General features: G+C 49.7%; 6 protein-coding genes across 6 annotated transcripts; 3 read left to right on the top strand and 3 right to left on the bottom strand.

The window, feature by feature from the left end:
- Positions 1 to 157: 157 nt before the first annotated feature.
- On the top strand, positions 158 to 1,884 carry LTR64_004841 (uncharacterized protein; the record flags this gene model as incomplete). The annotated part of the gene is made up of 2 exons (XM_064899185.1): positions 158 to 190; positions 244 to 1,884. 2 exons carry the CDS (start codon positions 158 to 160, stop codon positions 1,882 to 1,884), a joined length of 1,674 nt encoding a protein of 557 aa, XP_064755142.1.
- Positions 1,885 to 2,217: 333 nt separating this feature from the next.
- LTR64_004840 (uncharacterized protein) lies at positions 2,218 to 5,254 on the top strand (the record flags this gene model as incomplete). The annotated part of the gene is made up of 2 exons (XM_064899184.1): positions 2,218 to 2,520; positions 2,594 to 5,254. The coding sequence occupies 2 exons, from the start codon at positions 2,218 to 2,220 to the stop codon at positions 5,252 to 5,254; spliced, it is 2,964 nt and encodes a 987-aa protein (XP_064755141.1).
- Positions 5,255 to 5,816: 562 nt separating this feature from the next.
- On the bottom strand, positions 5,817 to 6,421 carry LTR64_004839 (uncharacterized protein; the record flags this gene model as incomplete). Its single annotated transcript, XM_064899183.1, is given in 2 exon segments — positions 5,817 to 5,824; positions 5,839 to 6,421. 2 exon segments carry the CDS (start codon positions 6,419 to 6,421, stop codon positions 5,817 to 5,819), a joined length of 591 nt encoding a protein of 196 aa, XP_064755140.1.
- Positions 6,422 to 7,050: 629 nt separating this feature from the next.
- Positions 7,051 to 8,781, bottom strand: LTR64_004838 (uncharacterized protein; the record flags this gene model as incomplete). The annotated part of the gene is made up of 1 exon (XM_064899182.1): positions 7,051 to 8,781. One exon carries the CDS (start codon positions 8,779 to 8,781, stop codon positions 7,051 to 7,053), a length of 1,731 nt encoding a protein of 576 aa, XP_064755139.1.
- Positions 8,782 to 9,927: 1,146 nt separating this feature from the next.
- LTR64_004837 (uncharacterized protein) lies at positions 9,928 to 10,556 on the top strand (the record flags this gene model as incomplete). Its single annotated transcript, XM_064899181.1, has 2 exons — positions 9,928 to 10,431; positions 10,455 to 10,556. The coding sequence occupies 2 exons, from the start codon at positions 9,928 to 9,930 to the stop codon at positions 10,554 to 10,556; spliced, it is 606 nt and encodes a 201-aa protein (XP_064755138.1).
- A 137-nt stretch (positions 10,557 to 10,693) lies between these two features.
- Positions 10,694 to 11,992, bottom strand: LTR64_004836 (uncharacterized protein; the record flags this gene model as incomplete). Its single annotated transcript, XM_064899180.1, has 2 exons — positions 10,694 to 11,508; positions 11,779 to 11,992. 2 exons carry the CDS (start codon positions 11,990 to 11,992, stop codon positions 10,694 to 10,696), a joined length of 1,029 nt encoding a protein of 342 aa, XP_064755137.1.
- Positions 11,993 to 14,593: the final 2,601 nt, after the last annotated feature.

Below are 14,593 nucleotides of genomic sequence, written 5' to 3'. Positions count from 1 at the left end.
AATGACCAATGAAATGACGATACTACGTACTTGGGGGCGACTGGCAGAGACACCCTAGTGCATAGTTGGGCAGGCACTGCTCGAATGACCAGAACGTCGCTGCTCTTGCTCTAGATTCATCATCCATATCAGACCTTTCGCGAACAGATCAGTAGGGATGACGAGCGACGATCAGCAGTTCCTCGATCTTGTAAGTAACCTTAACCCGAGCGAATACACTGACCATACTGACATGCCCCACAGCTAGCGAGTATCCCACAGGACATGGCGAGTTATGGTTCCAGAATAGCAGATTATATCGAGAAGCACTCCAATGCCATCGCCGCCGATCTTCGAGAGGCCATCGACCACGCATCATGGCTGCCAGAGTCCTTGAAACCACCTCGCGGTGCATCACATGGCTTCTTCGCTGCACCCCCTCCACCACCACAAGGACCGTACGAGAAGACTGTCGCATTCATCTCTAAGAACCGGACGGCCATCGCAGTTGTTTTGGCATTTGCAGGCACAACGGCCTATCTGGTACATCGGAGGAGACGAGCACATGCAAAGAAGAGACGAGCGAAGAAGCTGCCCAATGGCGCAAAGAAGGAGATTGTCGTGCTGGCTTGCTCGACTTTCCACGATCCTCTCACACGCTCCTTGGCTGTCGATCTAGAGCGACGGGGATACATTGTCTATGTTACTGTTTCCTCGACTGAAGAGGACACGCTTGTTCACCAGGAAGCCAAACCCGATCTACGTCCAATCTGGATCGATGTCACGTCTACTGTGCCAAACCCAGCCTACGACACCCACCCAGATCTCGACCCAATCCGCGAACTCCTTTCCAAATCCTCTAGATCAATTTCACCCTCCTCACCTCGTGTATCTATCGGAAGCAAGCCTTATGAGCACTCGTTAGCAGGTATCATCCTCTTTCCAGGCTGCTCAGGCTATCCCGTCGGACCTTTTGCACTCCTTCACCCCTCAGATGTCGTCGATAGCGTCAACACAAGATTACTCCAACCACTTCTCACAGCACAGCAATTCCTTCCTCTGCTGGCAAGACATAGTTACGATTCTAAAGCACCAACAAGCATAGTAATAGCCTACCCATCTATACCACAAGCACTAAACCCACCGGCCGAACTCACGTCAACCCTCGTATCCACCTCGCTATCAGCACTTGCTGCTTCCCTGCGCCGCGAAATCACCGTCTCCTCAGCCAACATCGTCGTCTCAGAACTCAAACTCGGCAACTTCGACCTCGGATCAACATACTCAAGAACATTCAATCGCGACATCTACCCGGAGTCTGGCCACGAGCATTCACAGGCCCTGACTCACTGGCACTCTTCACAGCGCGCCGCCGCACAAAGGAGTAGATTTGGTCAATCAAAATCAACAAGAGGCAGTTCAGCCCGAGAATTCCACAACGCCGTCTTCGATGCCCTCGCACCCCCTTCGCGATACAAGGCTTTCAATCGCTGGGAATGGGGCTTTTCTAAACGAAGCAGTGTCGTCTTCGTAGGCAGCGGCGCAAGAGTCTACGATTTGTGCGGCAAGGTCCTGCCTAGTGGCCTAGTAAGCCTGATGATGGGCTACCGCAGAAGGAGAGATACATGTCTACTACCGGGCAGTGTAAGGGAAAAAGTCGAAGGTGACGGTCTAGAAGACCTGGAGACAATTGGGCTTGTTAGCACGTTAGATATTGCGACGGGACAACCTGTGAGGAGACCTCGCGATGAGGAAGAAGGCTTGGCTGGTGGGTTTGACGAAAGAAATGCCTGGCGTGAGGGAAGTAGAGCTCAGAGTGACACGAGCAGCCAGGGACAGATATCGCTGCAGGATCATGATCTTAATCCTGGGGCGGGTGAGAGTGCGATGTGGGAGAAAGTTTAGTTATGACCTGAGAAACGGAGAGAGAACTTTATGAATATGATATTTTTGACGGATCTACCTTCAACTTTCTTGTGAGTTGATGTTGTGAATAAGGATGAATATTAGCTTCAATACCAAGATATTCTACCCTACGGTTCATCTGAATGATATCGGACTCTCTAAAGATACTCATCGCAAGGGTTCTGAAGCTGCTACCACAGTACTTGCTAGATCGCTGGCGCCAAGAAAGCGGGGCATCTGATAAGATAAGATAATATCTGCTTCATACCTCTTACAGCTCTAGTCCTTGTAGAATTCTCTTCGGCTCTGCCAGATTCTCCTAGTCAGCAAACAATGTACCGCATCGGCTGCGACGTCGGGGGCACCAACACTGACGCCGCCCTCCTCGACATCTCTCGTCTATCTTCCTCCTCAAAAGGCGTTCTCGCAACCCACAAGACCACGACAACTCCCAACGTCACCGACGGCATCAGGACAGCCATTGAGAAAGTCTTAGTAAAGTCCGGTGTCGATCGGGATGAAGTCATTAATGTCGCTATTGGCACGACTCATTTCGTGAATGCGGTGGTTGAGGGGGATGCGAGGAGATTGGATCGCGTGGCTTGTGTGAGGCTTTGTGGGCCATACACGAGGAGCGTAAGTTGAGTTGAGCGGCCTCCGCTTTCTTCTTGGAGTACAAGATAGGACGGGAAATTGACGGGCAACACAGATTCCTCCATTTTCGGATTATCCTTATGCGCTGAGGGAGATTGTGGAAGGGCCGTGTTTTCACCTTGATGGTGGGCTTGAGGTTGATGGGAGAGAGATTAAGCCGTTGAGTCCGGACCAGGTACGTGAGACGGCTGACGCTATCTACAGTGCTGGTATTCGTGCGGTTGCGATTGTAGGTGTTTTTTCTGCTCTGGATCACGAGGGTATTCATGAGGAACGTTGCAGGCAGCTCATGCTTGAGAGCTATCCTGATCTATTGATTGTTACTTCGAATACTATTGGTGGTCCTGGCTTGCTCGTACGGGAGAACGCTACCATACTCAATGCGGCAATCTTGAGATTCGCTGGTCGTACGATCCGGGGCTTTCGTCGAGCTATGCACGAGTTGACTTTGACATGTCCGCTGTTCTTGACGCAGAATGATGGCACGTTGATTGAAGCTTCTGCAGCTGCAAAATTGCCGATCAAGACTTTTGCCAGTGGACCTACAAACAGCTTGATGGGAGCGGCTTTTCTGCAAGGCCATGGCACTCTGCAAGATCTTAGAGACAAGCAGGTCCTTGTGGTCGATATCGGTGGCACAACAACTGACATATGTGCGCTGCTCCCATCCGGCTTTCCACGTAAAGCAGCTAGCTCGGTCGAGATTGGTGGAGTAAGAACGGCATTTTCAATGCCAGAAGTGTATAGTATCGGCCTAGGTGGTGGAACTCGTGTGCGTGCTGACGGTCGTGGCGAGGTTACCATTGGGCCAGATTCAGTCGGTCATAACCTGGTACAAGATGCACTTGTGTTCGGTGGTGAGACGCTTACCACGAGCGACATCATGGTGGCTGCTGGTGTCGCAAGGATAGGGGATGCAGAAAAAGTAACAGCACTTTCTAGAGAGCTTGTTGCTGCAGCCGTGGCTGGGATAAAGCGAACGTTGGAGAAAGCCATTGACAAGATGAAAGTGTCTGCTTCGCCAGCATTTGTCCTGCTTGTTGGTGGAGGTTCAGTTGTATTTCCTCCAGACATGATCATGGAGCATATTAAACCAATACATCACGATTCTGCTAATGCTGTTGGTGCCGCCATCGCTAAAATTGCTGGTGAGATAGACGTGGTTGAGATTCTTGCAGGTCGTGACGAAGATCAAATCCTAGAAAATGCGAAACAGAAGGCGATCGCTGCTGCAGTCGCTAGAGGTGCGTCTGAGGAGGACGTCACCATTGCCGAGCTTAGCAAAATTCCACTGCAGTATGTCAACAACAAAGCGACCAGACTACTCGTCAAGGCTGTGGGCTCCTTGAAGACGAGGCCAGATAGCAGCCAGATCGTTGACAGTCAGTCGATAGATCTCGATATTATGGAGACCGACACGTCTTCGGCGGAAGCCGAGCCTGGTTCACCTAGGAAGCTAGAAACAGCAGGCATGGCACAGCCTTCTCTAGAGATCGACTTATCGAGCTATCGTCCGAAGGTCCATAGTGGTGTTTGGTACGTTTCCGCTATCGATGTCGAATTTTGTGCTCTAGGCTGTGGTATTCTAGGCACAGGAGGAGGAGGTTCGTCACACAATGTAATGCTATATGTGCTCGATATCATCCGCACGCAGGGAGAAGGAGCAATTCGTGTCATGTCTCCAGATGCGCTGAACGACGATGATATTTGCGTGTTTGGGTCGGGGTATGGAGCACCTAGTGTTAGTGATGAGAGGCTACAATCAGGCGAGGAGATACCTGCAACCGTCGACGAGCTGAACAAATTGCTTGGTCACAAAAGCTTCCAAGGTATTGTGGCTGTCGAGATAGGTGGTGGCAATGGCATTGTAACATTCCCTACAAGTGCTAGGTTCTCTGTCCCTGTGATCGACTGTGACTTGATGGGAAGAGCTTATCCAACAGCGGAGCACTGTACACCTTACGTATACGGACATCCCGTCATGCCCGTTGCTATGGCTGATGCCAAAGGAAATGTGAGCATTGTCGTCAGAGCCGAGAACAACACAAAACTTGAGGGTATGCTCAGAACAACCTGTGTCGAACTGGGTAATGCCGTTGGAGTGACTGGAAAACCCTTAATCGGAAGGGTAATCAAAGAGTTTGCCATTCCGAATACTCTTTCTCAAGCCTGGTTCTTGGGACGAGCCGTGCATCTTGCTCGACGAAACAAAATCGACTTTATTGAGGCCATTGGTGATGTCACACCAGTCAAATTGCTATACACAGGTAAGATCGTGGATGTGTCGCGAGACGTGTCTCGTGGCTATACTGTTGGTAAATGCACGATAGCTCCAGTGTTGACTGATGAGTTGCGAGGTGGAGTAAGGCACGAGACAACAAAGGGGAGTCGGAATCTTATCATTACGTTTCAGAACGAATACCTGATTGCATATCTCGAAGAAGCCGAACCTGAGCAGAAGAGAGAGGTGCTTTGCGTGGTACCAGATCTCATATCGATTCTCGGCTCGAATGGGGAGGCTTTGGGAAGTCCGGACCTGAGATACGGTCTCCAGGTCAAGGTGATAGGGATGCCAGCGCACCCGCTTTGGACTGCAACAGAACAGGCATTGAGAATAGGGGGACCTGAGTTCTTCAAGCTTGACGTGCCTTGGAAGCCTCTGGGGGAATACCAGAAACCGAAGAGTGTTATAGACGTGTACAACGAGACAACATAGAGAAGCAAACCAGAATGCATGCCTCTAAAGCCCGACTTGTTGGGTCGATCTTTCAGTGCAGTAGCGCAAACGCGCTAATGAAATCAGTGTGGCTCACTGGCACTGGCACTTGCACGTCCGTTTTCATTACGAATGGAACTGCCGAATTTCGTTATGCCTCTGTAGACTCCTATCGTGTTGAAGGGACAATCTGTCAACCGTATAGCTGGAACGGACAGCAGGTATAGGGTCTCGAGCTCTTTCCTCTTGGACCTCCATGGTGCACCGTCCATACCAGACTCGTTTATACTTCTCGAATCTGCAATAGATATCATTGAGATGCACCCAAACTTCGATTTGCGTAACGTTTAGATACCAGAGCTAACCACGATTGCACAATGATGGAGCACCTCCTACCCATTTTCCTTCCTCGAGCTCTTTGAATAGCCACCTGCTCATGCTCCCACGACTTAGTGTCTTATTCTCTGTGTTGTTCTCTCCCCCAAGTATAAATGCGACCACTTCAAGATCAGAACTTTCGTTCGTCAATAGCGGCACTCGAAACACAGTCGCAGATAGTCCTTTAACAGGCTGTAGTGAATTACCTTTGTTGTTCAGAACAGCTTCACCAATAGCTCGCATCTCTGCATTTCCTTGAGGAACGACTATCCATGGAATGAAACTGTTGAGATACCAACCCCAGCTCTTTGTTTTGTCTTCTCCTGGAACAGGAAACGCTCCAGTGGTACTGAGCACCAGTATCCGATTGACATTAAGTTCCTGCATGGCAGGTATGATTGTGCTGTTTAATGCGTCACCGATCGGTGTAGGCTGGGTGCGAGTAAGGAAATGGTACAAGCTCATATATGCTCCAAGAACCGAAAGAACGGCAGTAACCTTCGGAAATGTAGCATCTGCAGACAAAGCTGTTCGGATTGCAGCTGCATCCGTCAAACCGCCTTCAACGATTCGAATTCTGGGTGCAGGATTATCGGATTTGGTGGCCGAAGGCAGAACAGATGTGAGTTTCGACCGACCTGAGGCACGAACATAGAGTGTTAGATATGGTTTGTTTGCTGCCGAGTCCGCAAGAGCAAGATGTTCCTTGATCAAGGCCAGACCAGATACGCCGCTAGCACCGAGCAAAAGGACATGTGGTGTTTCGTTTGTTCGCCGAAGTGTGGTCATATTCGGTCTCTGTCTTTGATGTTTCTTGGCTGGGTGTAAAAGATTCGAATGGTTCACTTCGTAGGAGAAGCTCAAGGTATTATGTATAAAGCAACAAGAATGAGCTTTTTCGAAGTCGTCCCGCACGTTTGCCCTGTCTTGGACTAGGCGATACTTTGTTCTGGTATATGTATCAATGTTGAGCGCCAGGAATATATCGCTTCCATCAAATTGCGGATTAATTGGTGGCTTTCGGGACCAGATCAGAGATACACAAGCCTTGTTGTGATTGGCTGGTCCATTCGTGGTTGCAGCAGCCGTTCGTCAGCATCGGCGGCCAAGGACCGACTCGTGCGTCTGCCAAATGATTCTCGAACTTCGGCATGGTTTCCCGATTGAGCAGTGACTGCAGACCATTTTTGCGACCACAATCTGCTCGATCTGTTTCCACGAGGTCGTGAGATACTGTATGATCCGCAGCCTGCAACAGTATTCATTTGGCATGGACAGTGAACTAGAAAGGGTGTAGTATCTCAGAGGCCTCGAGACATCTTGTTTGTCCCTCATTCAACTCCTGCAAACCTCTCAACGTCAATATCGTCGTGTTTGACCTCGTTTACAGGATCATGTCTTGCCAAACTTATCACAACTCAATGTGAAGCCTCGTGTGGGTATGGTTTGTTTACCACAAATTGAATCCGTGCACTGCTCTCGTGCAGTATCCGATCAGCCATCTCTTCTCCCTTGCTAATTGTGGTTTTCTTGTTCCGAGTACTACTTCTAGCCTTGGCAGCGCGAGCCTCCCTTCCTCGAATACCTATTATCGTTGCATTAATCAGATTGGTGGTAGGGCGGAAGGAAGAGGTCTCTTTCGCTAGTTGCCGAAGGATGCTTTCGAGTAGCAAACTCATTTTCGCCTGATGTTCGACTGGGTTCCTGCCTTTGGTCGCAGCGTATGGCAGATAATCCCTCACAAGACGCACCTGAGTCATGGCCTCGAGTGTCGTTCGTCCTCTATTCGTCCGGTCTGTATCAGCTACACGTTGCAGAACGAACTCGCATAACAGCATGCGTGCATCTGGGATCAGACCACTTGTGAAACTCGGCAATATAATTTGCTGAAATGAAGAAAGTGGCAGGTCCTGAACAAACTCAACGAATAAAGTGTACAATTCATGCAGGTCTGGCCAATAATCCGCCGCTTCAGAATCTCGCAATGTTGGATGAGCTGATACGTTCGACAAGAGCTGAAGGAGGCGCAGCCGGAGCATGATCGAATCAAGGGGACCTAGACCGTGCCTTGTGCCGGACTCCTCCTGCCCTGATGCATCAGTATCTTCTTCTTCCGTAAAGATCGGGCTCTTGCTAGCTTGAGGCAGCCTTCGTCGTCGGGTCAACGGGGTCCTGGTTCGCAGCCGCTTGGACGGTCTATTGGCTACGTCGCCGTGATGCACATCGACGTCTTCATCTATACTGCTCTCGGAGTCCTGAAGCCAATCCCCGTAAATGTCTTCGTCGACTTTTACGGCCACCTCTTGCTTCTTCGCTTTCTCATGCTCAATTCTAGGCCCTTTCAGCTCTTTCCGAAACACTTCTGTGAAGAAGTTCAGACTGTCACGACTACCATCAGCAAATATAGCTCTGATTGTTCGTCGAGCACGCGCAAAGCCTCCAATTGCACTAGATATGTACTTCCAGATCAATGATTCCTGACACTTTCCTAGTTCTTCACGACACTGCCAATCACTTTCGAGCACTTCCAGCATATGCTGTAACCATGAGCTCCAGTATAGCCATCGTGTAGCATATGGACCAGGCAGACAAGAGCAATTGAAAGCCCATCCAATCACTGACCAAAAATCATCCTTTGAAGTAAACACACTTTGCGAGTCTGCATATTTGATTCCCAACGTCTCAGTGATAGCCTCGCCGTCGCTTTGTTCTTCAACGTGAACATGGTCGAACTTACGGAATCGATAAGCCTCGATCAAGGAAGCGTTGACCGGACCAACTAACCCGTTAATTGTACGCAGATATTGACGTGCCAGATTTGACTGTTTCAGCTTATCCTGAGTCGATGCTCTGCTCGTCAGGTTAGGGTGTATACTGAGCGTGTTCAAGACACCAAGGTAATCTGGAGGGGGAAGCAAAATAGGCCTTTTGTCATTCGCAGACGAGGCTGAAACCAGACTAAGGAGGACTCGTAACGCCTGAGAAAACAGGCACTCTTCCAGGTAGATGTTGACTTGCTGCAAGAGTTCTCGTGGTAAAGGCCGTGCAGATCGATAGTGCGAACTTGACTCTGGAGATGCTGTCTGGAAGGTGACTGGGGTCGAACGTGCTGAGGATAGTGGCGACGAAGTAATAGTCCTACCTGTCATTTTGACAATTTTGACATACTCTTGGTAGGAATCTCAACGTAATTCAGGCAAGATCATCAAATGAAATAGTAGATGAGCCAGGTACGCGTCAAAACACGCTAGCACACGCGTATTTCCCCCAGACATAGACATTAATGTTTGGCAAGAACAAACCGTAGACCTCGTCAAACTATAGTTTGCAACGATCAAACCCCGTCTGCCATTGCGAATTCCCTTACAACTGAATGGCTTTATCAGCATTGACTTTGATTTGAGTGTGAACGTAACCACTCTGGAGCAACCGTTCAATGCTGTTGGCCTGTCACCGAGGTGGAACTCTGTCCAGCTAGATCGAACTTGTTAGGAAGCAGCTGAGGTCGTAAGCTTCGAGGCACAACCTTGAATGCGAAAACTGTCCGACGACATAATGCGTTCAGACGACCTTCGACTAGTGACCACGTGGAGAACTCTCAGTCTTTCCTCGTTGCCTGTTCTACACGCAGCAATCCCCCCAGAACACAAAGCGTCTTTTAGATGGCAGAACGTTGCTACAAGACTTGTATTGCGAGCTAAAGTATTGATGTTCGCTAGCTACGAACAATGTCTTTGCTGGTGACTCAGTAAATAGTTTTAGCACAATCGTAGTGAAAAGAAGAATGTCTATACCATATACTTGACGAATTTTCAACCACAATACTGTGCTGTAAATGTTTCAAGTATCGCCCTTGGAGTGGCTAATGGCAATGAAGACTTTACGGGCTTTCATGGTGGGCGAATAAATCACAATAAGCATTGAATACTGCTTGTTTGGGCTGAATAAGCTCTAAAAGTGCACCTATGAGTAATGCTTTACGATGCCAATACGGAAACGTTGGCGAGCGGCCTGCCCGTGCTGACCCTGGTCATGATGACGTTGCAGACAAATATTTCCAGTCTGCATCATTCAGCTGTGCAGCATCAACACTTTGACTGATATTGCGATCTACAGCATAGGTTCTATAACTCATTGACGATCTACAAGTCCAGCAATCGATATCTGATCGTTTCATCATTCAAAGTCTTCGTCAAAAGAACATCCTTTTTAATCCTTGAGATGACATCTCGTCCATAAACCAAACCACACCCATCACCTAACAAAAACACCCCCTTATACCCACCCACCCAACCATGACTACCCCCACCCCCTCCACCCTCCGCACTCTCTGGTTCAAATGGAAAGCCCTCCGCCTCCCCTGGCGCTCCAAATACCTCGTCGGCCAAGACCTAACCGGCAACACTTACTGGGAGTTCGTCGATCGCCTCCCCTCTTCCAACTCCAACAACCCCCGCCGCATGCGCCGCATCGTCGAATCCACCAACCGCCGCATCCACCACTCCGACGTGCAAATCTCTCCACAGTGGCATCAATGGCTACGACATACGCGGTACGATGCGCCGACTCTCGAGGAGCAGCAGATGGATGTCACGAGGCAGATACAGTTGAAGCATAATGCGAGACTAGCGGATGCGAGGTGGGAGGCGAGGGCGAAGTTGGTGGAGAGGCCGAAGAAGGAAGAAGTGGAGAGGCCGAGGGTGACGGGGATGAGTGCTGTGCAGGATGAGACGGGGGGGACGGGTGAGACCATAAGAGGAGGGGATGCGCCGAAGACGGAGCCTGATCATAAGGAGGGGGTGAGGCAGGGGGTTGTGAGTAGTGCGGAGCAGGCGACGGGAAAGGAGCAGTGGGATCCGTGGGAGGAGGAGAGGAAGAGGCAGAAGGAGAGGGCATCGAATCCGGGGGCTACGTGGCAGCCTGAGGGGTGGGCACCGGCGCCAGCGAGGAAAAGATAAAAGATGTGGTACGATGTAAGATGATGATAATATTGGTTGTACATTGTGTATAATTAGGATGGATTATAATTCACCACTCGACATGCGCAGTCTTCCGTTCGGATCAAGAAATCTGCTTCCAATCCGGTACAGGGCCGGATTGTAAACCTATGGTGGGTGAAGCGTCCAGCTCAGAAAACCTCTGACCACCGTTGCTTCGGCCCTCCGATGGCGTCGGTGTGGTAGGAGGACTTGACGCAGAATAGCCGTGCACTTCGGACAAAGCCTGTGGACTGCTAAGCAACCCCTGAGTCCGATGGTTAACGGATCCTGAATGCAATGAAGACATTTGGCCGAATGTCGCGCTCGGTACCGATTCAGAGCGATGCAGAGTGTCAGAAGAAGCAGCCACACTATGATACCGAGGTGGCTTGTAAGCCTGGTACTCGCCATCGTGCTGAAGCATTTCTCGATTATCAGAAGGACTCATTGTTCGCGAAATCGCTGCCGAGGAATATTGAGCTGGAGTCATCCCAGAAGAGGCTGCAGTGACACCGTTGCCGTCGATGTTGGTATGTGGCATGTTTGAGCCTAGCACCCTAAAGGACGGCTGTGCTGGAGCTGCTGCCCTGTCTTTGACCTTCCGATATCGCTTCCAAATCAACACTGCTAGACACACAGCACAGACCGACACACCAGCCAGAACGCCTCCTACAATGGCGCCAGTATTGGCCGATGTTGTGTCAGAGGCGGAAGATGAGGTCGGTATCCCAGCATCGATTCTGGTCGTCTGTGTTTCTATCGTGAAAGCCTCAGTCGACGTTGCAACTGCGAAAAAGGACGTAGGCGGCACATTGGTCGAATCACACCAAGCGCTTGAGTATGTATTGCTGCGGGGATCGACAAAATATTGCCAGTTGCAAATACCAGCGGTTGCTTCTGTACTTCAAACTGTCAGACGCAGCTCTTAGAAATGCTCGACTAGCTTACCAATGTGTTTGCCACGGTCGCGACGACGTTTCAGAGAACAAGGTAAAGATATCTCTTGGGATACAGGATGTATACCAGCCACAATGTTCTCCCACACAGCAAGCAAACAGATAGCCTGGGGCTGAAGTGGATGAGCATTTCGGAACCTCAATACCACAAGGTGCTGGTTTAGCTACACAATCAGTCTGTCTTCCAGAGGCTCATGTAGCAGATACGTACCACTGTTCCCATTCCAAAATCCGCATGTCTCACCCCATATAACGCTCGAGCTCGTGGCGCGGCGGTTGAGGCCGTACAGGGAATCGATGGCTGTAATGGGTGACGTTGTCCTCGCCTCTTCCTGAGAGAGTGTCACCGTTGTGCGTGCGGCCACATCTGCGAAGACAAACAATCGAGCTGCGATGAAGCTGAGACTGATGAGGGCCAGCAACATATCGATCTGGGCTGAAGACTGACGTCCAAGTTTCGAGCGAAACGAGGATCGGTAGGCTATGAACTAGAAGGACTTTGAAAGCAGACCTGAGTATGAGGAGACAGGAATCATCTGTTCAGTCGGATGTGTGAAAACCTGGTGGCGAAACCTGAAGGAGGTGGAAGTTTGTCTGTGCAACATATTCATTTGGAGCACCATGTTTCGGTCAATTGCCTGGGCTATCAAGGTATAGTCACAAGAGAGACAAGACTGAAGCTGCCTTGAAGCAAACCGTTGTGAAACATGGAATATCGCACGTGGTTGCACAAGGCTTTTACGGAGTGGCAGGCACGACCTTTGGTATCAGGAAGCACCAAATTGTGTATTACCGTGACCAATTAACCAAATGTATTGTTTTAAGATAAACACTATTGCAAGCTCAATACCAATCATTACATTAGAATCCAGTTTGAGCTTGGTTAGAGCCTCAGCAACTTCAGCTATGTTATTGCTAATTGATTGTACCACGCCACGAGTGAGCGCAATCTGAAACTGCCACGATTTGGCTTTCAATCCTCGATACATATCAAGGTACAATGTAGTAGGTTCGTCAGCGAGACCTACTGCTAGTCACCAGCAGCAGTTTATGTTTTCCCGCCGCTACGGCAGCCGTGCTTTCATAGGAATTGTGGTGATCAAGCAATCACCTTGATTCGTTTGGTTTCTATTCCGGCACGGGTCCAGACTGAGAAGTCATGGACATGACTTCAAGTTCGAACGCTTCCGAATGTTGATTACTTGAATAATCGACGTTGGTGTTGGCGTTGGTGCACGGCTGTTCGGCGTTGAGATTCCATCTATCTCAACAACGGGTGCAAGTCCGGAAAGCGATGCGTAGCTTCGATACTGGTACGGCTGATATATTGCAGATTCCAAAGAGTGATGTGATTGATGACTAAGGTTGTCCATGGATGGTGTGGGACGATAAGGCTGATATACAGCTGAAAGACTAGATGCGGGATGCTGAGTTGCTTCAGGCATACCACTTGGTCGAATTGAATCGCTCCAGACTTCGAATGTGTTCGGCAAGGGTGATGGTGGCGGTGGCGGCGATAGTGACGTCGCATATCCAGAGTCTTCTTGAGTGTGATCATCCTGGTTATAGCTATCGCTCAGGCCTTCGGAAGCTGGTGCTGGCCATGCTGCGGGCTCCGCAAACTGCTTGCTACGACGACGTGTTCTGACTATTGCTGCAACTATAAGAGCAGCAGCTCCAATGCCTCCAACGACTCCCCCAATGATACCTCCTACCGCCGGCCCGCGATCCTCCGGCTCAGGAACTGGCTCTGGTTGACCAGTGGCTGCTGTGTTCTCTGCCGTCGTTGATGTGAGGCCCTTCGTGGTCGGAGTGAAACTGCTGACGACAGAGGACGCTGGTGAAATCAGGGTCCTAGTAGTCGTAGATATTATCGTGGAAGTCGAGGTTGACCTCGAATCGAAACCAGACTGGCTCATATCGCTAGTGATAGTGTCCAGACGCGCAGTCCAAGTAATTCCCCTGATTGATTCGCAAGTATACATAGTATAGTCAATGTCGGTGAATTCGTATTTGAGACAATACGGTGACTGACTATTTGAGCTGCAGTCGAGATAAGCACGTATTTGGTGTCTGAGTGCTGCAACATACCACAAGAGAGTTCCAACGTAATCACCCATAGGAAGAGAAGTAAGGCTGACGCTCCTCGAGTGTGTCGAGTCTATACAGGTAGTATAGAAATCGCAAGCATAAGGTGAATATGTGGGAAGCATATAAGCATTAACGCAACATGCTATCGCACTATATGGATTGTCCGTGTTACAGTAGAAGTGGCCAGTGCAAGTAACTGGAAACCCTGCCATCATCAGCTATGCTTAGGCTTAAACAGTCGGCTAATTACCAGCAGATCCCTCCCAATATCCGCATGTATCCAATTCTTGCCGGCGAACCAGTGTCCGCAACGATGGTGAGGTCGTTCTCGGTAAGGCAGTAACAGCTGTCTCTTTCGCGGTATGTGTGGTACGTGATGCCATAGCACTAACTACCTGTGCACAGTGTTGCAGCAGTAACAACCAGCCAAGTCTCACCATCGTGGAAGCTGACCATCTGACGAAAACTGCTTAATTCCCAAGTATCACCAGGAAGGCAGTGTGAAATAGAGGATAAGTTAGCCACGATGAATTTATAAACATACAGCTGGCAGTATTGCAATCTTCAGATCAGCCATAATGGTTTCGCTCCTGTTCGGATCGGCCATGTCTCGGGTAGTTATTTGCAAAAGCCTGTTCACCGTGTGTGCACCGACACAAACGGAGTCTATGTGAAAGGCAACAATAATGCTCAACCTGTATCGTGATGATGTTATGAGTTGCTGGATGTACTCAATTAACACTGCAGAAGCCTATGGTGTGACTGCTGCTGGAAAGGAACAGTTATGGTTGATTTCAGATGCGGACCGTAAACAGGAAACCGGAGGGGCGAGTATGAACCAATAGAGCCGAAGCGACACAAGTAATAGCAAAATTTGCGTGGACTCACATTTTGACGAGACGATGTTTGAGCTAAGCGGCGGGGGCGAGAGTAAT

This window comes from Lithohypha guttulata (assembly GCF_036872675.1).
Source record: "Lithohypha guttulata strain CCFEE 5908 chromosome Unknown scaffold_3, whole genome shotgun sequence".
Lineage (NCBI taxonomy): Eukaryota > Fungi > Ascomycota > Eurotiomycetes > Chaetothyriales > Trichomeriaceae > Lithohypha > Lithohypha guttulata.
Note: the sequence above shows the minus strand (reverse complement) of the source record. Positions and strands in the feature narration are given on the sequence as shown.